The sequence below is a fragment of the Meriones unguiculatus genome, chromosome 4 (assembly GCF_030254825.1).
Source record: "Meriones unguiculatus strain TT.TT164.6M chromosome 4, Bangor_MerUng_6.1, whole genome shotgun sequence".
NCBI lineage: Eukaryota > Metazoa > Chordata > Mammalia > Rodentia > Muridae > Meriones > Meriones unguiculatus.
In genome coordinates, this window is record NC_083352.1 from 81755369 (window position 1) to 81780131 (window position 24763).

General features: G+C 48.0%; 1 protein-coding gene across 2 annotated transcripts in view; it reads right to left on the reverse strand.

Annotated features, from left to right (window-relative positions):
* LOC110560874 (S-adenosyl-L-methionine-dependent tRNA 4-demethylwyosine synthase TYW1) overlaps positions 1 to 24763 on the reverse strand; it is an 80895-nt gene that overhangs the window by 43337 nt on the left and 12795 nt on the right. For both annotated transcript variants that reach the window (XM_021657016.2, XM_060382255.1), the window contains exons 7-11: positions 20361 to 20483; positions 17591 to 17708; positions 14529 to 14581; positions 9656 to 9774; positions 8380 to 8489 (exon numbers count right to left, since the gene is read on the reverse strand). In XM_021657016.2, the coding sequence (XP_021512691.1) occupies positions 8380 to 8489; positions 9656 to 9774; positions 14529 to 14581; positions 17591 to 17708; positions 20361 to 20483 (523 nt within the window). The remainder of the gene's footprint in view (positions 1 to 8379; positions 8490 to 9655; positions 9775 to 14528; positions 14582 to 17590; positions 17709 to 20360; positions 20484 to 24763) is intronic.

The following is a 24763-nucleotide window of genomic DNA, read 5'->3' on the forward strand; positions in this document are numbered from 1 at the left end:
ACACACACACACACACTCATGCACACGCACAATCGGTGAGTAATGGCACCATCCCCCCAACAATAACAAAGAGCATAAAATGTACTTGGAAATGCAAACATGCAAGTACATACCATCCCCTCCCCCATCTAACCACCTCGAAGCAGGTTAAAAACCTAAAAATGACAGGCGACATCTTTGTGTGCCTGACACTCAGCATGTGCATTTCCCATCAGTGTTTCTGAGTTTTTTTTTTCTCTTTCATTATCGAAATCTAAGATTTAACTCAAATCCAAGTTTTAAATAAAACTTGATCCTTAAACTCAGTCTGTGTTGCCAAGACAACCCAGCACTCTGCCTGACAGCCCTGGTTAGCTCTGAATTCACGGTGGGCTGCAGGGGAGAGGGGTGGGTTTACCCTGGACTGCCAAGCCAGCCTCAACTCTAAATAAATGCGAGGCAAAGGTGTGTTGGCCCCTTGGGGCCAGGGTGGGGCGCAGGTGGGCAGAGGCACTGGGCTCAAGTTCTGACTCTACTCCGAAGCTAGTTTGGTCTCCTTGGACAGGGCTCCAGCCATTCTTCCCCTAACGGTTAACATGATGAGCAGAGAACGAGAACAAGAACAAGAGTTAAATCAGGGGCTGGAGTCGTGGCTCAGTTGGCCAAGTTCCTGGCAGGCAATGAGCGCACACCTGTAACATTAGCTTTTGAGAGGAGGAGACAGAAGGAACGCAGGTTTAAGGGTATCCTCAGCTACACGCTGAATGGAGGCTAGCTTGGGCTACCTGAGACTTTATTGCAATACATCCTCCCTCGCACACACACACACACACACACACACAAACATAGAAATAAAGAAAGAAAAATGAAGGCTTGCTGGTGACATGGAGCAAGCTGGTGCCAGCTGAGGGACTGGGAACGTGGCTAGTGTGATAGGAGCTCCGGCTGAGTCTATCTAGAAGGAATCACCAGCTTCCTGCTGACTGGATATGTGCAAGGTGTCCCAAGGAGTCAGTGGCCTGAGCAAAGAGCTCTGACCAACAGAGACAAAAGAAGCAACAAAGCCAACAAAACAACCAACAGACACCCACAGGAGTGATGTGGAGGGGGGAAAAAGGTCATCGGTATTTAAAGTCAGACAAGAAGCTGAACTGTCTTGTCAGACAGCTAAGCGTATAAGCAAGGCTCAAATGTGGGTTCTAGAAGACAGGACAGCTTCTGGAATTGGCATACAAAGACAGAGAGACACAGACATGCATGCACACGGTCGCACGCATGCACACGATCGCACGCGCACACACAGTACATGGACACACATACACAAGCACGAACACAATGCAAGCACACACACACACAGTCCAATTCACAAAATTTTAACCCTTTCGAGTTTTCCTGATTTCACTGTTGCTAAGCAACATCTATGCCATTTCCCTCATCCTGGGCAGCTTCCTCCTCCTCAATCACCACAAGAATGGTCACTAGACAAACTAAGGAGCAAACTTTATCTCAAAAAGACGCCAAAGAAAGCAGGGCTTCGGGACTTGGCCTAACATTTAATAAACCAAATGACACACAAACGACGCAATGATCACTGCTGCACATACAGTATTCTCCTCTCTCTCTAGTTGCTTGAGGCAGGGTCTCACTGTGAATCCAAGCTGGCTTCAAACTATGTAGTCCGGAATGTGCTGGAACCTACTGCTCCGGCCTCAGCCTCCTGAGTACCAGGACTGTGTGTAGGTGAGCCTCGCCAGACCTGGCACAAGAACTCCCGTATCTGACGTCTCGCCTAATCAGATATGAAACATTCTCTTCCTTACTCTCACAATGTGACACAGGTCCTGGCTAAAAACCTTGCTGAGAGTGACAGCCATGACAAATGTTTGATGGAGACTTCACAAGGTCAGGTGTGTGCGTGTGTTTGCATTGATGCACGCGCATGCTCAGTGTAGAGCCCAGAGGACAGCCTCCTTATTCCTCAGGCACCATCCATCTTGTGAAACAGTGTCTCTCACCGGCCTGTAGATCACCAAGGAAGCCAAGCCGGCTGGCAGGGAGCCTGGGGGCTCCATCTGCCTCTGTCCCTCAGCACGGGGATTACATGCACATGCCACCATGCCAGAGTTCTCATTCTCGGAATTAAACTCAGGGCCTCAAGCCTGCACGACAAGCTTTGAACTATCTCCTCAGTTCCTGCAGCATCGGGCTTTGGTTTTGTCACCACCCCCAACCTCTTTCATCAATGAGTTTCAGATTTACAGAGAGATGGCACAGAGGTTAAGAACACTTGCTGCTCCTGCGGAGAACCTGGGTTTGGTCTGAGCATCCATAGGGCAGTTCAAAATCCTCTGGGACTCCAGTTCCAGGTGATCTGGTGCTCTTTTTCCGGCCTTAGTGGGCACCACACATGCACCTGGTATGTACATATACATGCAGGCAAGACATGCATACACATAAAGGAAAGAAAAAGAGAACAAGCCAGAGGCGTCCTCACCTCCACGCCACTGTCCCATGCAGCCTTCGGCAAGCCTTCTGTGTGTCTGTTCTAAGGAGGAATGGAATGCTAGCAACAAATGACACACGCATTCTTAACAATGCAGTCGCCTCCTTGGGGCTCCCGGCTGATCATCTGAGACTGTGTGTGGTGCTGGACAGAGGACAGGGCACAGTGTGAGAAGACGCTGAGCTGCATTGCCACTCTGACCCACTTTTGATCAGTACACGGCTAACTGTGCGCGTGTACAAAGAAAATGTTGAGAAGAAAGCTACCTAATGACTGGGTTGAAAGAGCTGAAGAGACATTGACTGCCCACCAAACAGAGAGCACATTTGGAAAAAAAAAAGAAAATCAGAGAATCTCTTCAAAACCAGCTCTAGGCTGGCTAATGTCAGAAACCCTGAGGCAGTGGCCAGCGACAAGACCCCCGACCCCTCCTGTCCTCAAAAGCAGAGCCAGGAGGCAGCTGAGCTAGCCCCATGGTTAAGAACAGGTGCCTTCCTGGCAGGGTGGGAGGCGCTCTAGAAAACAAGGACCTCAGGCCAGATTAAAGGACATTCTTTTTGTTGTTGCTGGTTGGTTGGTTTAGCTCTTTTTGGTGTTTTGTTTTGTTTGAGATAGGGCCACATGTAGCCCAGGCTGGCCTGAACTTATTAATATGTAGCCAAGGATGACCTTGAACTTCTGAGCCTACTGCCTTCCTCCCAAGCGCTGGGATTATAAACGCACCACCACGCCTGGTTTCCGTGGTCTAGAGATAGAGCTGGAGGTTCATCCACATACATGTCAGGCAAGCCACACCCACACGTGGGCAGTCACCTGAGCCACACCCACAGGCGGACAGTCATTAATGTCGAGTGCAGCTCTAAAGAAGAGGCAGGGTGGATGTGTCCAGGGTAGCAGATAAGGAGAAAAGGGCTTCAAGGATAAACATGCATGTACTTTGCAATTTACCAAGGAGGAGGAGGGGGAAGGATGGGGAGAAGGAGTGTGGAGGGAAGGGAATGGGGGAAAAAGAGGAGGAGGAACGACCAGAACTACTTCTAAGCATTTCTGGTTACAACATACAAATGACAAATTAATCAGCCTATGCCTAAATGACACTGATAGATGCTCCCTCTCGTTCCTTCTCTGTCGCCCCCTCCCCCCGCCCGCCCACCCACATCTTTTTTTTCAGTTTTATGAGACAGGGTATCAAATTCACCATCCTCTGCCTCAGCCTCCTGCTGAATGATGGCAGTACAGACACACGCCTGGCCAATAAATCTATTCAGATGTCTCCCAATCAACTTAAAATATCATTGACCTTAGCAACGTGCTTCTCATGTTCTAACAAGGAGGAGAGAAACACACATTTCCTTTCACTGCGGTCTCTGAAGCCATGGGCACTTTGGGGCAAGGAGAGAAGCAGCCAGCACCTGCAAAGCCTGTGCAGTGAAATAAGCTTCCCCCAGGCCAGTCTCCGAGGACAATTCAGAACCAGGGAGGCCGGAGCCCTGACCCTGGCCCCCTCCCTGGGCTCAAAACAAGACCTAGAGTTTTATCTTTAGAGTGTAAGAGCAAGCTGTGAAACTGGACACAGCATGGCGTGTCTGGGTTCCCAGCATTCATTGGGAAGCTGAAACAGGAGGGCCGAGTTCAAGGGCAACCTTTATCAAATAAATAAATGAAGTAAGCTGGTGAAAACTTCAGTCTTAACACTCAAAGAATGCATGAAGGCTGATCTCTGAGTTCAAGACCAGACTGGTCTACACAGTGTGTTCCAGCCAGCCAGAGGTCCATAGTGAGACCGTGTCTCACAACAAGTAGGGAGCCTGGCAACCTGAATTTAAACCCCATGACCCATGTAAGGGTAGAAGGAGAACAGTCGGCCTCCACAAGGTTGTCCTCAGGTTTCCACTTGTATGTCACACACACACACACACACACACACACACACACACACTTTCATGACCCTCAATTTACAAACATCAATTAATTCTGCTATGGAAAAACTCTCTAGTACTGGAGAGTGGTGGCGCATGCCTTCAACCCCAGAGCTCGGGAGGCAGGGGTGGCCGATCTCTCAGTTTGAAGGCAGCCTGGTCTACACAGCAAATTCCAGGTGGTGTCCTGAGAATCGTAGGAGGACAAGCCAATCCCCTGGAGCTGGAGCACAGATGGTTGTGAGTCGCCCTGTGGGCGCTGGGTCCTGACCCAGGTCCTTTTCACGTGCAGCCAGTGCTCCTAACCTCGGAGAACCAGTGTGAAGCTTCGGGGAGGAGGCACACAGGGCGCTGAGGGAGGAAGAAGGCACCACCTAGCCAGCTAACAGCCCAACCAACCTACAAATTTATGTCCAGACACACGATTCTACAGAGAACACAGCCTCCAGCCAGAATCTGGAGAACAAAGGGGTGAACCACAAACCTCACCCCACGTGCTTTTCTGCCGAACGGCCTCCTCCATCACTTAGTCCCAACTTATCTCCATCTCAAGTGTAAAAGCACTCCCATCAGGAAAACGACTATCAACACTCAGACCTTGGACTGAGGGCATCTCAGAGTGGAGACTGCCCTGTGACAGCACGACTGGGGCTGCTTCTCCACACCACCTCCTTCGCACAGAAGTCGCTGTTAGGAACATTACAGGACAGACAGCGAGGGAACACACATCCTCGGACACCCTCTCATCAATTACAGGAGCAGCTGGCTCCTCAGACACTAAAACAGAGGAAACTTGGTACACTCTAAAGATGAGGAGCAGACACTGAAGCCCAGCAGGCAGTGCTTGCCCAGCACACACAAGGCCCTGGGCTCCATCCCCGGCACTTGAGAGGCAGTCAGAAAGTTCAGGAGTTCAAGGTCATCCTTGGCTATATACTGACTTCAAGGCCAGCCTGAGCTACATAAGACCCTTGTCTCAGAAAAGCAAATCCAACAGAGGCTACAGAGATGGCTCAATGATTAAGAGCACTTGCTGCTCAACCATGAGGACCAGGTTCAGATCCAAGCACCTATATCCAGTGATTCACAAATACAAATACCTGTAACTTGAACTCTGAGGTAGCTGACACCCTCTTCTAGCCTTTGTGGGCACACACACAAACTCATGTAGACACATACAAACAGACACACAAACACAGACTTTAAAAAAATCATGGCAGGGCTGGAGATGTGGCTCAGTGGTTAGGAGCACTTGTTGCTCTTACAGAATCTAGGTTTGGTTTCCAGCACCAACTGCAGCTAATGACTGTGGGAGTCCAATTCCAGGTCGCCTGGCGCCCTCCTGTGTCCTCCGCAGGTACTGCATACACATGGTAAGCATACGCATGCAGGTAAAACCACCCATACACAGAAACAGAAAATAAATATTTTTTTAGATATGTTGAATACACGAGTCACCTGAAAATACACAAAAGACACACAAAGCTCCTGATTTTCAGAAAAACAATGACTAGGACTTCTAAAGATCTGAGTTTTGTTTTGAGACAGAATCTCACTACATAGCCTTGGCTGGTCTGAAACTCACTACATACACCAGGCTGGCCTCAAACTCACAGAGATCTGCCTGCCTTGACCTCCAGGTGCCACCACACCGAGCCTACAGAGATAGTCATATTTTTTATTGCTACATAAGTCTTTGGTGCTGAAGGGTTAAGACAACACAGATCTAACAAATCTCAACTCATGACTGACAACTGTCATTCACCGTTCAGAGATCTATGCTAACGGCTGGACTTTGTTTTACAGCGCTCAGCTGGATTCCAGACTGAGCTTTCAGCTTCTCTCTCCTGCTGCAGCGTGGGGTGCACACTGTTGGAAATGGGTCATTTTTCAGCTGTCCTCAAGGACACACAGAGTTTCACTCTTAGGCTGTGTTGCTGTTCCCATCCCTCCCCATCACGGAACTGCGCGGGGATCAGGTGTTCTCGGGTCTGAGACATTGGAAGGGGGAGACCTGCGGCCCTGCCTCTGGAGCCAGGCTTTTGGTGGGCTTGAGCGACACAGGACAACTTACCAATGCATACAGCATGGTCACATATAAAACCATCATGTCGCAAAGCCACCCAGCCACCCCGTGTGTCCACAGCAGGCTCTCAATTGTGCACCCAAGCTCTACAGCAGATTCCTGGAATCCTGGGAGAAGCACACATCTGCTGGCCGTGGTGGCCCATGCCTGTCATCCCAGCACTCGGGGGCCTGAAGCAGGAAGAGCAGTTCGAGGCCATCCTGAGCTACACAGCAAGACCCTTATTTCAAAAACATAAAGAAAGGAAAGGAGAAGAAAGAATTGCACATTCCCAGACCCCAGCTCAACAGACTTCCTCTCTGGGCAGGCGCAGCAGCCGGTGTCTGAGCAGCCCCAGATGGTGTGACTCACAGCGAAGGCTGGAGCCAGAGCTCTCCACCGAGGCCAAATATAAACAGGCGGCAGAGCTGAACTGGGAAAGCAGAAAAGGAAGGGCTTCTGCTGCATCACTGTGGGCTACGTGGAGGGCATTTTATTAAGAGCACCCTGCTTCTCATGGGGCATTCATTCAGAAACCCTTTCCCGGCCAACGACACCTCTCTGAAGTCATATATATATATATATATATGGTATATATATAATTACTATTTTGTGTTTTTAAGCAAAGACTCCCTATGTAAGGCGGCCTAGAACTCCCTATGTAGACCAGCCTGGCCACTAAATGCAGAGATACACCTGCCTCCACCTCCTGAGTGCAGGAGAAAAGGCATCTACTTTATTTTCATTTTTAATTCTGAGTATGGTGTGTGTCTGGGGAGTTGGAGTGTGTGCACACGAGTGTAATTAGAGGCCAGAAGAAGGCACCAGGTCCCCAGAGCTGGAGCAGGTGATAGGAACAGAACTTTAGTAGCACACAGTCTAAACTGCTGAGCCCATCTCTCTAGCCCCATGACTGTGTCCAAGAAGTCTCCGAAAACTGAAGCATCAGGTCAGTTCACAGAACAACCTTGTGCTCACCAAGAAAAAACAGCAAAGGCAGTTAGGAAGGATGGCAAGGCATGTCCAGGGGAACCTTACAGACTGTGTGTACCTCACACAAGGTGCTGCGCTTTGGCTGGGATTTTTAATTCTTCCGTCTAATGGAAATATAAAAGCTAAAAGGGCCCAAACAGATGATACTTCTGGCATGGCTTTGCTTCCACACAGGGAAATGTACAGGAGTGTGGGAGGCATGTAGGTCCTGCGCTCACATACGCACCAGCAGAACCAAGAATGTCAAACACAGTTGTCTCTTCAAAGGGAGGGATGTGTGACCTGTTATCTGACCAGAAGCCTGGGAACAGATGTGGCTGACCTTTGTGTTAGTTATCTTGTGGCCAGACCACTGCAGATCCTCCCTCAGACCCATTTCATGAGCTTGTTTATCATGAGCCTGTTTCCTTAGCTAATCTATAGTCTCCATCGTTATGGAAGAAGACACGTGTCCTAAGAGTTTCCATACAGTCACTTATTAAACTTTGCTGTGCATATGAGGTTGAGTTACCACCAGGAAATGTTTTTCCAAACTGCACTGTGCTTAATATGCCTGAAATAAACTATTCAGGGTCAGACTCTCAAAGTCTGAAACAACACTGGCTACTGAGTCGTACTAAAGCAAACCACCTTATCTCTCAGACAAAATTCCCACTGCCAAGAAGCCATTCTTCTGCCATTTTGACCAAGGCTGTACTGACAGGATTAGCAGGCCTTTTCAGACAGGATGTGGCTCAGCCTAGCATTTATGAGACTCTGGGGCTTCTTTCCCCAGCACTCTGGAAACAGAGGCAGGAGGATCACAAGTCCAAGGTCATCCTCCACTATACAGCAAGGTCAAGGCCAGACTGAGGTGAATAAAACCCTGTTCTGTAACAAAAATAAAATAAAATAAAATAAAGAAACAAGAAGGCAAATACCTTTGAACTGTTTAATCATGTTCTGATGGTTCTCCACAGCTTCCTTCAGGATCAGTTCCGGCTGGTCCATCTTCCACCGCCATTCAGTGCCCACCGGATTGGTGTGGTGCCTATAAACACAATGCAGGGCGCTATGGCCACCTTTTCTGACATCACAGAGTCCAGTGTGGCCAGCCCCTCCAAATAAAGCAGAGCTGGTGTCCCAGTAGAGCCCCACTATTCAGAGGATTCGCCCTATTTTGAGTCGTGTGGCGGCAATAGTGGAGAGGCCCCCAGCACCCTGCTCTGCTCTCGGCTCAGAGTCAAGTTCAAGAACAGGTTGACCAAACATGAACCTGATTCTTTTTTAAAATGAATACCTTCTTTCTTACTTATGGGTGTGTCTGTGGGTGTATGTGCACCTATGTCCAGGTACCCCGTGTGGGTGTCGAAAACCAAGCTCTGGCTGTCGGAAAAGGAATAAATGCTCCTAACTGCTGAGCCGCCTCTCCAGCTCCTCCTTCCTGCTGAGTCATGTTAACTGAGCTCAGACACAAACGAACGCTGACCAGTGGTCAGCACGTGAGCTGACGATACACCTCGCTACACCAAGCACTCTGGCGGTTCTCAGGAAGAGTGGGTGTGGCTTCCCTCCAGGACTCCAGCCTTCTGTTTTGAGGCAGACTACCGTATAGCCCAGGCTGGCCTCGAATGCCCAGTGCAGTTGAGGATGGCCTTCAGCTTCTGCTCCTCCAGACCCCTTATCCCCAGTGCTGGAATTAGGCTGCAGACCACCATTTGTGGTTTATGCAGTGCTGGGAATGGAACTCAGGGCTTCATGCATGCGAAGCAAGCACTCTACCAACTGAGCCACGGCACTTTTTATTCTTCGGGAACTTCTCTTCCCTTCAGTGTTCCTTAAAAATGTAACACATGTGGGCCTCATTGCTTCCAGCTATGATTTTTTTCCTATGTCTATCTGTACATGGTTATGTAAATGTATGTGCACATGATCCCAGAGGCTAGAAGAGGGTGTCAGATCCCCCTCAAGCTGGAGTTCCAGGCAACTGTGAACTGCCAGGTGTGAGAGTTGGGAGCAGCGAGTGCTCTTAACCACTGAGCCATTCTCCAGCCCCAGTTACAATTTTTAAATGCTGATTCGGTTAACACAGTCATGAGGGGCTGTGTAGGCTGACATGGTTCCTGAGAATGTAGCGGAGACTGGCCCACCGCACAGGTCCGACATACCCCAGGCAACTCTCGGCATCTGGTCACCACACTGAGTGCCTCCACTTACCGCCAGCAGAAGACGCACTTGTTCGCACACGCCAAACTCGGAGTGGCTTCCATGCAGCGATGGCTCTCGATGCCATAGAACGTGTGTTTGTAGCAGCCTCCTCTGCCCCGCAGCATCGACTGTGACAAGCAGGAGACATGCCGTCGTTTGAATAAAATAACACAGGCTCAACAGCTAGGCACTGCTGCTTTGTCTGCATGCTTCCATTTTCTCATGTACCGTGACTGTGTGAAATGAGTGCAGGCTCAGGCAGGCCACAGCATGTGAAGGTCCCAAGACAATTTTGTGGGACTGAATCTCTTTCTTCCACCTTTTTGTGGGTCCTAGAGATGGAACTCGGGTCACCAGGCTTATGCAGCAAAGCATTTTACCCTCTGAGCCATCTCATCGGCCCAAAGGCATCGTTTTTAAAGACAACACGGTCGGGCAGGGGATGACTCGGCGTAAAAACGCTGGCTCACCTGAGTTTGGCCCTTGTGCCCCACGTGATGGAAGGTGAGCTGACACCTCCAAGCTTGCGCTTTCCCTAGCATGTGGCCCCGCTGTTAGCAGCACGTGACCACACTCCTACGATTCCACCCTCTCACGTCCATCCTGATGCTCCAGTGGCAGAGATGCTGGCTGAAAACCTCATTAATCCACAAATCCCCAAGGCTCCACTTTGAGTTTTGTTTGCTTTGTGTCTAATCTACTTTGATTTCTGTGATGCAGGCTGGGTAAACCCTGTTGACTGGTCCTGGGTGCAAACTGCGCCATCGGCCTTCTGGGGTCAGAGGACAGAGCCTGCCACCCCGCTTGACTGCTGAGCCCTCAGGAAGTTGTTTTATCTGTTTTACTCTGCTTTCCTGTTGTACCGGGCTTCTCAGTTGTTTTTGTTTGTTTGTTTGTTTGTTTAGCCTTGCTCTTTACCGGGCCATTTTACTCTTTCCTCTGTCTAAAGATCACCCATAACTGTGTAGCTGCGCAAAGCATTCACCCAGGCCCATTCACTGACTCAGCTGCTACTGACAGCAGCTGATTCTCTTTCATATATATGAGAGCTTTATCTGCATGCACACGTGCATGACAGATCAGAGCACCAAATCTCACTATAGATGGTTGTGAGCCACCATGTGGTTGCTGGGAATTGAAGTCAGGACCTCTGGAAGAGCAGCAGTGCTCTTAACCGCAGAGCCATCTCTCCAGCCCCGCTGATTCTCTTTTACTCTCTGAGTTATGACTTTCTCATGTCCTTGCTGTGACAGGTGATTTTTCTGCAGCACCCTGGGCATTCTGTCAGTGAGAAGACTCTAGTGATTCTCAACCTATGGATCACGACCCCATCAGATATCCAGCACATCAGATACATAACGATTCATAACAGTAGTAAAATTACAGTTATGAAGTAACAACAAAAATAACTTTCTGGTTGGTTTCACCACAACATGAGGAACTGTATTAAAGGGTCACAGCACTAAGAAGATTGAGAACCACTTTTCTACACCGTTCCTCTCTCTCTCTCTCTCACTTTAGCACACAGTCACTTGGCTGAGCTGGAAGACAGGTCCCATGTTGGGCTTTCCACAGCTATGACCGGAGTGTCAGGCCAGACACCTCAGCCTGGGCTGCTTCAGTGGCAAGGCTTCCTCTGGCCTGCACACTCAGTAGAAAGGAGGCTTAAAGCTTTCAGGACTGGGCCTAGATTAGAAGACAGAGGCAGTAAGCCTTGGAGACAACAACTGGTCTCTTCTCACTGCCACTTAATTGACTGGTATCTTCAGGCAAGAAGGAAATTTCAGGCCCAGCTAGTGGGCCTGAAATGTATGTTGGTAGTGGGAATGCCAGGTTTATTGGAAAACTATCATTATCTTCTGTAAACTGAGGACAACCTGTGAGACGTCTCTCCTACCGCCATACGGCTCATGGTTATTGGGCTCAGATGGTCAGACCTGGTGGCAAGCACCCTTACACACTGGGCTATCTTGCCAGCCCTTAGGAATATTTACTCATCAACAGAAATGGGAATGATAAAAAGGGAAGCGATAGTGGCTGCCAGTTGTCCTAATCGAGTGAAGAGACAAAGCTGCACAGCTGCTAATTGCAGAGTGGGGCAGCAAAGCCAGGAGAAGACCAAGCCACTGATGGCAGTGCGGGGAAAGTACGGGACGCTGGCACAAACCCACTGCCGGGAGAGACACCATCAACCTCAGAGTCACAGAGCTGCCTCACGGAAGACAGCTTACGCGTAGCTGGACTTCAGACTGGCCAGGTGTGGCAGTGCACACCTATAATCCTAGGACTCAGAGGGACCAGAGGGTCAGGGCCAGCCTGCGCTACATGGTGAGATCCTACAGCCAAGAAGCAAAATGAAAAAAAGGATGCCTATAGAATTCTCATTAATATAATCGATTCTAAAAATTACCGCTGAAGGCATATATCATTAATTCTCATGGATAAAATGAATGAAAGAATAACAATCTATCTTGCAGTCGTCATGTGTTTACATTGTTACGGGGCTGCCTATCACTCACTCTAAACTGCCAACCACCCTAAGTCTCCCACCTAAGTCACTCTAAGTCTGCCACCCACATTAGCCCAGCCCTTCCTGTGCCTCCTGTTGTCAGCACTCGTCTGTTCCAGCAGAAATGGCATAGAGGAGACCATCTCCAAGTCTTATGACAAATTAGAAGCAGGGCTGGAATGATGGCTCGGCGGTTAAGAGCACACGGTGCTTCTATAGAAGTCCCAAGTTTCATTCCCAAGGCGGCTCACAACCACCTGTAGCTCAATAGAACAAAGCGTGGGCCTTAATAAGTTGCAGAATTTCAAGACATAAGCTCTACTTCTGTGTCATTCTATCCCGACCACCCACCAAGCGACATCTCAGGACCCCACGCCAACCCTGGGTTATAATGCGGCCGAGTCCTTGTTGCATGCAGCCCTCCTCTCTCAGTGTCTCCCCTGGGGTATGAGCCCCAGGCTCCTCGGCCCGCTTCAGTAAGGGCTACTTCCCTCTTTGTCTCATCATTATGGAGATAAGCCTGGCATGTCAACGTTTCCCGTACAGAGCAGCTTCTAGCTAATCTTCCTCAAAGTTAAAAGTAGCCACCTAAATTAGAAGGGTGCCAATGTGGCTCAGTGATAAAATGCTTGCCTAGCACATGCAAGGCCCTGGATTGATGCTCAGCACCACACAGAAGGAGGGGCAGCAGGAGGAGGAAGCGCCAAAGGAGAAGTGGCAAGATAAAGAGAAGGAGGAAAGGGAAAAAGGGGCGAAGGAAAGAAGGGGAAGAAAAGGAGAAATAAGAGAAAGTGCAAGAGGAAGAAGAGGAAGAAGAGGAGGAAGAGGGGGAAGTGGAGCAGCTGGTCTAGCCGCAGCAGCTGGCCCTTCACCAAGCCCTCTACCACTGAAGCTTCACAGCTTTTTTGTGCGGAAATACATATTTAACGTAAAGTGCTTCCTCTTTCATTTCATTACAGATTGGATGAAACACCAATTTTCGAAATTATGCATGTGATTTACTATCTGAAAATCGAATTTAGCAACGGTAAAAGCGACACTGCTTATTACTGGCTGGATAGAGAAGGCACCCAGTCTGACGTCACTGCAAATCACCGGACTGGAAAAAGAGAAATGTGGGGAAGGCAACATATGGAATTCATTAATTAATTTGCAGGGCTGAGCCTGCTGTCACCAAAAGCAGATGAAGTAACACAAAGTACCAGATGAAAAATCTCTCGGAATATTTGTACCTTAGGAAGAAGGAAAAGGAATGAGTTAAGATTAGTCTCTTCAGGATGTAGCTCAGCGGGTAGAGTGCTCACCCAGCATGAACGAGGCCCTGGGTTCGAGCCCCAGAACCACACAAACCAGGTATGGTACTGCACGTGTAACCCCCAATATCTGGGAAACAGAGGAAGGAAAATTAGGAGTTTAAGGTCATCCTCAGCTACGTAATGAGTTTAAGGCCAGCCTGGGCTACATGGACCCTGCCTCAAAAGCAGATAGATAGATAGATAGATAGATAGATAGATAGATAGATAGACAGACAGACAGACAGGCTGAGGCAAGAGGATTGTGAATTTGAGACCAGCCTAGGTTACACAGACAGACCATTTAAAGGGTACAGGGTACTGTGGAGAGTGATGGATATAAAACAGTAGAACCACTTTGAAAAATGGACAATTCATTGAAAAAAAAAAAAGTTATCATGGTCGACCAACGACACTTTGGAATTGTGCACCACACAAAATCCTGTACATGGAGTAATGTCCCCAGAAGCATCGCCCCTAACACCCAAACCATACAAGCAACCCCAGTGTCCGTCACCTGCTCGATGAATAGACAAGATGCGGCATACCATGCCATCAGCCACAGTGAGGGACCAAATAGTTATTCCTGGTACCCACCAACGGTCCCACAAAAACATCATACCGAGTGGCAGAAAGTAGGCACGATGGGCCCAACCTGTGAATCCAGCCATCTGAAATGTCTAACCAGACACTTAATGTACAGCCAATAGGCTCATGAGAGCCGAGAGACTCGAGAAAGGAAACTAACAGCTGGCATTTCTTTCAGAGGAACATCCTAAAGTTAGACTGTGACAGATACAATAAAATGAGGGACCGGTATTGCATGCAAAGGGTCTCTCAGCAGCGCTGTGGAGAACCATGACGGAGCCAGCGACATGTCTTAGAGGTAAAGGCTCTGCTGCCAAGGCTGAAGACCTGAGTTCAGTCCCCAGAGCCTGCAAGCGTGAAGGGGAGAACCGAGCCCTGTGAGCTCTGCTCGGACCTTACCTGTGCATACTCATGTACACAAAATAAATGGGAATGGGAAAAGAAATAACAAGTTGCAGAAAATAAAAATAATGTCAATAAAACCAATGCATACCTTTGTCCACCTGCAAAGCTTCACGCCAGAGTGGCTGCCAATCAACTGGTACCCTATGTGGAAAAGCACACAGCAGAGAGAGACATGAAGCCCCAAAGTCTCACAGCAAAGAGACACCGAAACTCAGCAAAACCACTTTATTTTACTCAGTTAGAGCAATCAACCCTGTTGCCAAAAACACTAAAGGTGTAATTTGCTGAGATGGGGAAGCTTTTATTGGTTTTGTTTTTCGGTTTGTTGCTAGTTTCTTTTGGGACTGAGTCTCACTGGGTAGCCCCAGTCTTCCTTCCTCAGCCTCCAAAAGTGCGGAGATTGCAGGTTGTGAGCTACCAGCCTGACTACCATGAGAAACCGTTTAGCATCTATCCCTGGTCATGCGTGACTTGTAGTCTCAGCACCCAGCAGATGGAGACAGAAACGTCAAGAGTTCAAAGTCACTCTGAAGTTTGAGGCCAGGCTAGGTTACATGAAATCCTGTCTTTAAATTATTATTATTATTATTATTATTAATGCTGGTATGATGCTGGGTGTGGTGGCATGTGCCTTTAATCCAGTACTCAGGCAGCAGAGGCAGGCAGATCTTGAGGCCAGCCTAGTCTACATAGGGAATTTCATCCAAGGTTACAGAGTAAGAGCCTAGTTCATACACACACACACACACATACACACACATACACAAAAGAAAAAAGAAAATGCTATGTATCTAATGACAGAGGCTCAAACAATGAACTAATCCAATGTCACGTGGGGAGGTTTTTAGCTTCTGGTCTCAGCAGTACAGCCTGAGGCTCTGAGCAGAGTACCAAACAAACTTGGCTGTCCTGGTCTCCTTCCCACGTTCTGATGAAACTCGGACCAAAAGCAACTGACAGGAACAAAGGATTTATTAGTCTCATACTTGCAGGTTCCAGTCCATCGCTGAGGAAAGTCGGGGGAGCTCTGCTTGACGACTCACTTGCTGGCTATTGTTCACCGACCTTTTGTACACAGTCTAGGACCACATGCTCAGGGAATGACGCTGCCCACAGTGGGCTGGTCCCTCCTACATCAATTAACAATCAAGACAGTTCTCTGCCGACATGCCCACAGACCAACCTGACCTAGGCAATGTCTCAACTGAGACTTCCTTCCTAGGTGACACTAGGCTGTGTTAAACTGACAGTGAAAGCTGACTAGGACCCTACCCAAGAGCATAGTGGACTCAACAAGCTCAGGTAGCATGTGGCAGCTTGAATGACATATGTCCCCCAAAGGCTCACACAAGTGATTCTGTATATCCATATAAAATGTAGAGTCCGTAGACGAGAGAGAAATGTCACCTGCCTTTCTGAGCCTGGCTTACTATAATGATCTCCATTACCAAATTCCGTACAAATGTAATTCTGTTCTTTTTTTATGGTTCAACAAAATGTGTATGGACATTCCTTCACTAATTCATCAGCTGACACTGAGTCTGGCTCCATCCGCATGTTGGCTGGTTGGCAGCTCTAGCCCTCCAGCTACAGGGCTATGGCACACACGGTTGTGCAAGTACCCCTGTGGAACTTTGACCGAGGAGTCCTTTAAGTTAGGGCAGCAAGATGGCTCAGGAGGTAAGGGCATTTGCTGCCAGGCCTGAGGTCAATCTCTGAAGCCCATACGGTGGAAGAAGAGAACTGCGCCCTGACAGAGTGCAGACTATAAAAGGCAGTGGAGACTTTCGAAGTTGGACTTAATGAATTCCGAGCCACCAGCCTGTGAAGCTCAGGGAATGAATGTGGTGGCTTGAAGGAGGATGGCCCCATAGCCTCATATATTTGAATGCTTGGTCACCAGTTAGCAGAGCTGTTTGGGAAGGATTAGAAGGTGTGGCCTTATAGGGGAGGGCTGGGGGAGGGCTTAGAGGTTTCAAAAGCCCACACTACTGCCAGTGTGCTCACTCTACCTCCTACTTGTGGAGATGGAGGTTAAGTTCTCAGCTACTGCTCCTGTGCTATGCCTGCCCGCTGCTTCCATGCTCCCCACCATGACAGTCAAGGACTCCACTCTGAAAGTGTTAGCCCAATAAACTCTTTCTTTTATAAGTTGCCATGCTATCTCTTCACAGCAATAGAAAAGTATCTAAAACATTGGACATAAAGAGACTGCTACATCTGGGGCTGGAGAGATGGCTTGGAAGTTGAGAGCACTGGCTGCTCTTCCAGAGGTGCTGAGTTCAATTCTCAGCACCCACATGACAGCTCACTACTGTCTATAACTGTAGTCCCATGAGATCCAGAACCTTCTTCTGGTGTGCAAACATACATGCAGATAAAACACCCATATACATAAATAAATTTTTTTTAAAAAATTGCCAAATCTAAAGACATAATGACAGAAGCTTAACTGAAAAGTGAGACAAGAAACAAAGAATTTAACAAATAGATACATCAATGAGCTATGGTCAAATGCAAGCAGCCTGTTAGAAGACATCTGTCACAAGGAACGTGGAGGGACATAATCAAATAATTGAAGAAGTAATAGAACTGAATTAAAGAAATGTAATAAATAAGGACTCAAGTAAGGACTAGAGAGATGACTCGTATGGTTTAAGAGCACTGGCCACTCTTCCAGGACCTATGTTCAGCTCCCAGCACTGATACGGTGGGTCCCAACCATCTGGAACTCCAGTTCCAGAGAATCCCAAGCCTTCTGGCCTCTGTGGGTGCTATCCAAACACACATGCAGGACAAACAGGGCCATGGTTTTGATCCTTGGCATCAAGAAAACCAGGCATGATGGTTTTATAATCTATACTCTCAGGAGGAGGCTCTATCTTACTGTAGACCCAGTCACGGTCCACGTGAGCTTGGACCACACAGACTAAGCGTCTGAAACTGAGCTGGATAAATGCTTCCTCGCTTACTCTTTTTCTCAGGTTCCAGTGACCTAAGCTCTGGCTAACACATGCTATGACCCTACCGCCACACTAGCCAGCCAAAACTTCCGTGTCTCCTGTGACAACCCTGTCCTATGCTTCCCATCTTGGCATGAGGTGGAGTGCCCTGCAGAGCAGGAATGTCCCAGTCCTGGCAGGCAGTCACCTTGTTTAGTTAGGGCCTCTCGCAGAGCGGGCGTTATCATCGCTCTCCTGTCGCTGTCTTCATTCTTCTCCGTGTTCCTCTGCACAACAGCTTTCTCCTCCTCTTGAGCCTTTTCTCTCTGTGTTGAATGGAAAAAAATACAATCCAGAATTGGCAACAACCACGACTCCTTGGCAACAGTGAGGAGGTTCATGCCACCCAAGCTGAGACCCAACATCCCACACAGTGATCTCACTTTAGGAGAGACAAGGACCAAAGGATACACTGCCAGGGTCAATAAATAAATATGCAAACAAAGCAAAACCTAACAATGATAAAAACCTAACCTAAATTAATAGTTCATCTGTTTAAAAAGTAAGTAGTTCTTAATTTTTATTATGCTTATTTACTTATTTAATTAGAGTGTGTATGTGTGGCAGGCTGACAACAGCAGTTGGGAGTTGGTTCTTTTCCTCCACTGTGTATATCCCAGGGACTGAAATCAGGCAGTCAGGCTTAATGGCAAGCACCTCTACCCACTGAGCCAGCTGCCTGCCCCAAGAGCAAATGTTTTTAACAGTCAAACACAAACTGCCTAACTTTGACAAATTACTGGCTTTCTCTGAATTCCAACTTCTTCACATGAAAAGGGGGTAGAGTGCAGGTATTAAATAAACTGCAGTTCCTAGGGGGAGGTGGTGGGTGCACACAACTGCTGACACAGCAGAAAAAGAGGACAGAGTGCAGGGACTAAATGAAATTCAGTTCCGGGCCACACAGAGGTGGCGCACGCCTTTAATCCCAGCGCTCAGGAGGCAGAGGCAGGCGGATCTCCGGGTTGAGGCCAGTCTGTTCTACAGAGAGGGTTCCAGGACAGCCAAGCTACACAGAGAAACCGTGTCTCGTAAAACAAGCAAAAACAGTAAAAATAAATAAATAAATAAAGCACAGTTCTTCCTGGGAGGTGAATACTACCACTGGTACACTTGAGATAGGAAGCAGAGAAAAGGAGAAAAGAACGGAGAAAGAAAGATGGGGAAAGAAGAGAGACGGAAGGTGATAAGGGGAGGTAAGGTAGGAGGAAGGAGATGAGGACTCAAGGGCAGCAAAGCCACAGAAGGTAAATGAGCACAGTTCAGGCTGATGTCTCTACCTTCTCACTAGAAAACTCAGCACACTAATCCTCAAAGTCAGCACTCCAAAGGCCGGAATACAATCACAATGCAAAGGTAACGAAAAGCATGCCTCTGCCAAGGGAGCTTCTGATCGGAATAGAAAAAATAAGGAAAAAAACCTCAATCATGTTCTCTTCAGTGGCTACACACCAAGTTTAAGGCCAGCCTGGGCTCCATTTGACTCTCTCTCAAAGAAATAACAACAACAACAAAAGACAGAAAAGGGAAGGGATTCAGGCTGTAACTCAATGGCACAGTAGAGCCTAACACAGAGAATGGCTGGAGGGTTACCCCACAGAAACACAATAAATTAAACACACATATACAAACATACACACACAAAATAAAGAGAAAAAAAACTGGTGACTTATTTTTAGGTCTTACTGAAGATGAAAAATGCACACAGCCTCCCTCCATTTGATGATTTTTATGAGAAAGCTAAAATGCTATATAAGCTAGCAGCTTCAAGGTCCAACATCATTTCATGTCCAAAAATAATAACAATCAATGATGGTTACGGTGTCTTTATTGCATACTCTAGTGACCTCTACTGGCCACCACAAGAAAAGCAAAGAAAAAAATGTGTCTTCCTAACCTTACAAGGCAAAGCTTTAAGGAAGGCTTAGCCAGATAGAGATTCCAGAATTCTATCTAAATCTGCTACTTCATTTCCCGTTTTTAAGACTATTTCTACAAAGAAAATTACATTTTTCAGTCAAAAGCCAAAAATTACATTCACTGTAATAAAGTTTGACTGATTTTTTTAAAAAAGACCATAAAAGAACTCATGTTTTTGTTTTTGGGTTTGTTGGTTGGTTGGTTGGTTTGAGACAGGGTTTCTCTGTGTAGCCTTGGCTGTCCTGGAACTTGCTCTGTAGCCCAGGCTGGCCTCGACCTCACAGAGATCCTCCTGCCTCTGCTTCCACGTGCTGGATTAATGGTGTGTGTGCCACAGTGCCAGGCTTCCATTTGCAATCTTAAAGAATCTTCCACAGCCCTGAGCGCCCTCTCTGGACCAGCTGCCCTCTCCTCAGCCCCTACCCTGAGATCTGCCCATCCTCCTGGAGCCTGTTTTCACAGACTGCAGACTGGAATAAGATGTGGCCGAGTTCATGGAGAGGCCAGTGAGATGGCTCTAAGACAGACGCTTGCCACTAAGCCTGCTGACTTGAGTCCACTGTGGGGACCCGCGGGTGGAAGGAGAGAACCCATTCACAGACTGCCCTGGCTGTGGCACATGTGCCCCTACACACACGCGACACACGGAGTACAGACACATAAATAAATGTGATTTGTTTTTGTTTTTGAGACAGGGTTTCTCTGAGGCCTTGTCTATCCTGGACTCTCTCTTTGTAGACCAGGCTAGCCTCCAACTTACAGATTCACCTGCCTCTGCCCCCCTGAATGCTGGAATTACACCACACCCAGCTATAAATGTTATTTTTAATGTTCAAGGTTCATGTAAATATAACAAAACAAAAAAGACAACAACAAAAACAGGCAGAAGCTAGGGAAATTAAACTGCCTTCCCTTCCACCCTTAACTGTGCCGCACCATAACCCAAGAGGTGGATGAGTCACAGGATGCAACTGCAAAATCACGCATGAGAGCAGTACCTTTTCCTTCTTCATGGGGTTCACGATGCTGCCCAGGTCCTCGACATCAACCACGGCATTCAGGCTCTGGTAATTCTGGGCCACAGACTCCTCATCACTGCTGCTCTCGCACGGCTCCTCCTCCTGCACGGCAGGAATTTCAGAACCTCACACAAAGCCCATCTCTCACCCCCACGGGGTCCCTGCGTGTTTTATTGTATTTGGTTGACTTTGTGTCGCCTTTCACAATGCCGGGCAGGTGCTCTGCCATGGCCACACCTCAGACTACCTCTACCGTGTTCTTGCATGCTACTTTTTAATCCATTATTTTAAACGTGCATGCGTGCATGTTTGTGTTTGTGTGTGTGTGTGTGTGTGTATACAAGTGCAATGGTGTACTTGTGGAGTCAATGCTTTCTTTCCTCTCTGTGGGTTCCAGGGACAGAACTCAGGTCATCAAGCTTCGTGCAAGTAACTTCACCTGCTAAGGCACCTTGCCAGCCCCACCTTAATGGTATTAATTTTTAAAACTATAAACCATCTTAGATCTTCGGCATCAGAGTGATCACTGTCAAAAGGCATCACAGAGTGGGTCTGGAGAAATGGCTCCATGGTTAAGGGCACTGGCTGCTTTCACAAAGGACCTGAGTTCAGTTACCAGCACCCACAAGGCAGTTCGCAACTGCCTTTAACGTCAGTTCTAAGGTATCTGGTGCCCTCTTCTGGCCTCCATGGGCACTGCATCTACAGGGTGCACAAGCCTACCTGCAGGAACTCATAAACATAAATAAACCTTAAAAGAAAGAGTGACAAAAAACAAATACCTCAGCAAAGCTCCCATGGGAAAACAGAAAGAACAGGGCTCAGAGATAAAGATGCCAGGCAGAAGGTGGGGACAGGCTTGAGGCCAGTTCAGTCCTCAGCACTGACAGCAGAGAAGATGGGGCCAGGGAGATGCTGCAGTGAGGAAAGGTGCCGTCACAGAGCCTGGCAGCCTGGGACCTCTCTCCTGGGTCCACCTGGCGGAAGAGAGAGCTGCCTTCTACAAGGTGTCGTCTGCCCTCTACACGTGTGCTATGGCATGTGTGCACCTGTGGAAGCACACACACATCCACAAGAAAAAAAATTATTCTTATTTTGGGCAGAGTATTGTTTGCTTCTAGATGATAAAACAGTAATGTGTCACAAAAATATGTCACCCAACAGTGGGCCACATAACGGGGCCCATGAGCCTGGAAGATCACAGCCCTCTCTGTCTCTTTTAGCATATGTGGTGATGTCCACCCAACACTGGACCAGCCTGAAAAATCTCACTGCTCAGAACACAGCTCTTTTGTTTGTTTGTTTGTCTGGTTTTGGTTTTTTCGAGACATGGTTTCTCTGTGTAGCGTTGGCTGTCCTGGGCTTGCTTTGTAGACCGGGCTGGCCTCAAACTCAGAGATCCACCTGCCTCTGCCTCCCCGAGTGCTGGTATTGGAGCCTAGGGCCTGCAGGCAAGTATGGCAAGGCGACTTCAATTTAGTGCTGTGTAAAGGGCCAAAGGTGAATATTTCTGGCAAAATAAACAATCTCACCTCAGGTATAGCGCTCTGCCGCTCTTAACACAGATGCTGCTGTGCCAGAACAGACGAAATGAGCGAGCACAGTTGTGACCCCCAAACCCTTAAAGAAAAAGAAGGTCTAGAGATGTAGACAGACTAGCAGAGTGTGCCCATAACATGGACAGAGCCCTGGGTTCCATCCCCAGCACTAGATAAACACAGCAAGAACCTCAGCACACTGACGGTGGAGGCAGGAGGATCAGAAGTTCAAGGTCTACCTCAGTAAATATCAATGCCACCAGAGCTACATGAGACCTTGTCTCAAAATTAATCAATTTAATTAAAAATTTAAAACTGGCAGCAGGTGGCATTTAGCTGTCGAGACATTTAGCTGACTATCTCGGGCTCCTCTGTAACTCATGCTCAGAACCTCATCTCTGACAGAAACGGACTTACTGTCTCTCCAAGGACCTCATTTCATAGTCACATAAAATCTAATCAGAACTGCCATTAACTTGGCTCTGTGACCTTCAGAAAATGTAAAGCCTGTCTTCAATAAGAGATGAATACAGAGGACTCAAGAGATGGCTCAGCCGTTAAAAGCACTGGCGGCTCTTGAAGAAAACTTGGGCTGGGTTCCTAGCATCCACACTGTAGCTCACAGTGGCCTCTGGCTTCCACAGAATACTGCATGTGTTGCAGGCAAGAGACACAAAAACAAAATTTGTTTAAATAAATGAACTTTAAAAAAAAAAAAAGTAGCTGGGCATATGGGCACATTCCTGTAATCCCAGCACTCTAGGAGGTAGAGGCAGGTAGATTAGTTCTCTGTGAGTTCGAGGCCAGCCTAGTCTACAAAGTAAGTCCAGGACAGCCAGGGCTACACAGAGAAACCCTGTCTCAAAAAAACAAACAAAACAAAACAAAAACAAAGCAAGAAGGTTAATGTAATTCATGAAAGCCACTGGGATTAGAAAGTTAATATGAAGCATCTCCTTCTTCCCCAGAAAGCTTCCGGTCCAATGACAGCGACATAAGGGTACAGGTATCATAAAGTACTCACTCTGTGCTAAAGGCTCCAGGGAGGAGCAGCCACAGTTAGATGGTAGAATTCTGCCTGTCATGGAACAACTGACCAAAGCTCTAAGTGTGGATTTACAAAGTCACCTAAGTTAGTAGGAGGCGGAACACAGCAACAAGAAGCCACTGAGAAGTCACCAGCAGACTGGGAGACAAAGCACGAGGGTAGGGGAGACAGGCAGGTCACATCCTGGAAGGAAAATGGCAGAGGCTTCTCAGTGGTTGAAAGGGGCTGGGAAACTGTTCAGTGGTTGAGGTGCTTGCTGAGCAAACATGAGGACCTGAGCTCAGATACCAAGAATCCACATAAGTGTCGGACAAATATGGCTGCCCACCGGTATTCCAGCCTGGCTGGACTGCAGAGCAAGCCGGCGAGGGAGACGAGCCATACCTCTCTGAGCTCCGGGTTTGACTGAGATACCCTGCCTCAATGAGTACGTTACAAGAGCAACCAGAGACGATTCCCAACATCAACCTCTGGCATTGATGTGCCCATCCACATGTGCACATACACCTAAAGACATACATATGCCCACAAACATGCAAAACATGCATACATACACACATGTGCCACATACACACACATGGAAACAGGGGAAAAGTAAAAACTTTAAACAAAATACTGTCTAAAAAGAGAGCAATCTAGCCTGTGTCTACCTGTGATCCCCATTATTCGAGAAGCTAAAGCAGGAAAGTTCCATACTCAACCTGGGCTAAAGACTGAGTTCAAGGGCAGCCTGGGCAACCTGATGAGACCTTATCACCAAATAAAAAGAAAAAAGAAAGAAAGAAAAAGAAAAAGATAATCAAGATGGCTACCTGTGTGACCCCAGCATGCAGGGCAGGAAGATCTGGAATTTACCCTCAGTTATGTGTCAAGTTAAAAGCCAACCATACGAGACCCTACCTAAAGCCAATAAAACTTGGTGGGCTGGATATATACTGGCAAGACCTGCGATCCCATTCAGTCCACAGAGCCACAGAAACTGGAAGGAAACGAACTCCTCTGGCAAGTGTGACTGCGTACTTCTGTAGCTGCAAGGGAGGGGGCCTGACTCGTGTACAAAAGGAGACTGTGAAAGAAAGAGAGAGAGAGAGAACAAAAATAAGAGAAAGAGAGAAAGGAAGAAAGAGAGAGAAGGAAGAAGGGAGGGAGAGAAAGAGAAAGGAAGAAAGGAAGGAAGGAAGAAAGCCCTCCACCACATTTATGGAAGGAAACAGGAAACAAACATAACAGCATGGTTGATTGACGTGGGTGTGAGGGCTAGGAGCAGCCATCTAGGAGGTGGGCTGACGGTTTACATGGACATTTAAGCCTCCCCTAATGACTGGACTGAGAGTGGGGGAAAAAAGACAGAGTAGGCCAACCCTCAAAGCTGCTCCAGGGGAAAGTGGCCAGGCGGCCGGCCAGAAGACCCCAGCTGTGACAGCAGCAGCCACTGTGCAGCCTGAAGAAAGGAAGGAAGTGGCTGTGCGCAGAAGCAACAAAGAATAAGGTTTAAAGGCTGAGGGAGCGGACAGGTGAACCCCGGATGCTCTGCTGCTCCAGCAAAAGTGAGCCGCAGCCACTGGGGTCAGGAAGGGGGTGACCTGGGAAGCTCAGACTGAGACATATGTCACTCCTCTTAGCTTCCATTTCTTGACCTGAGGAAGATGGTAGGATTCTGCCTAACTCAGCAATGCAGCAGTAAAGGGACAAGAATGAGTCGCATGGTCCTGCGCTTTAAGGCCCAGTGCTGGTAAACTGAGGCTAGCTTCAGCCTTGTAATGAGTTCCAGGCCAGCCTGGGATACACAGCCAGAC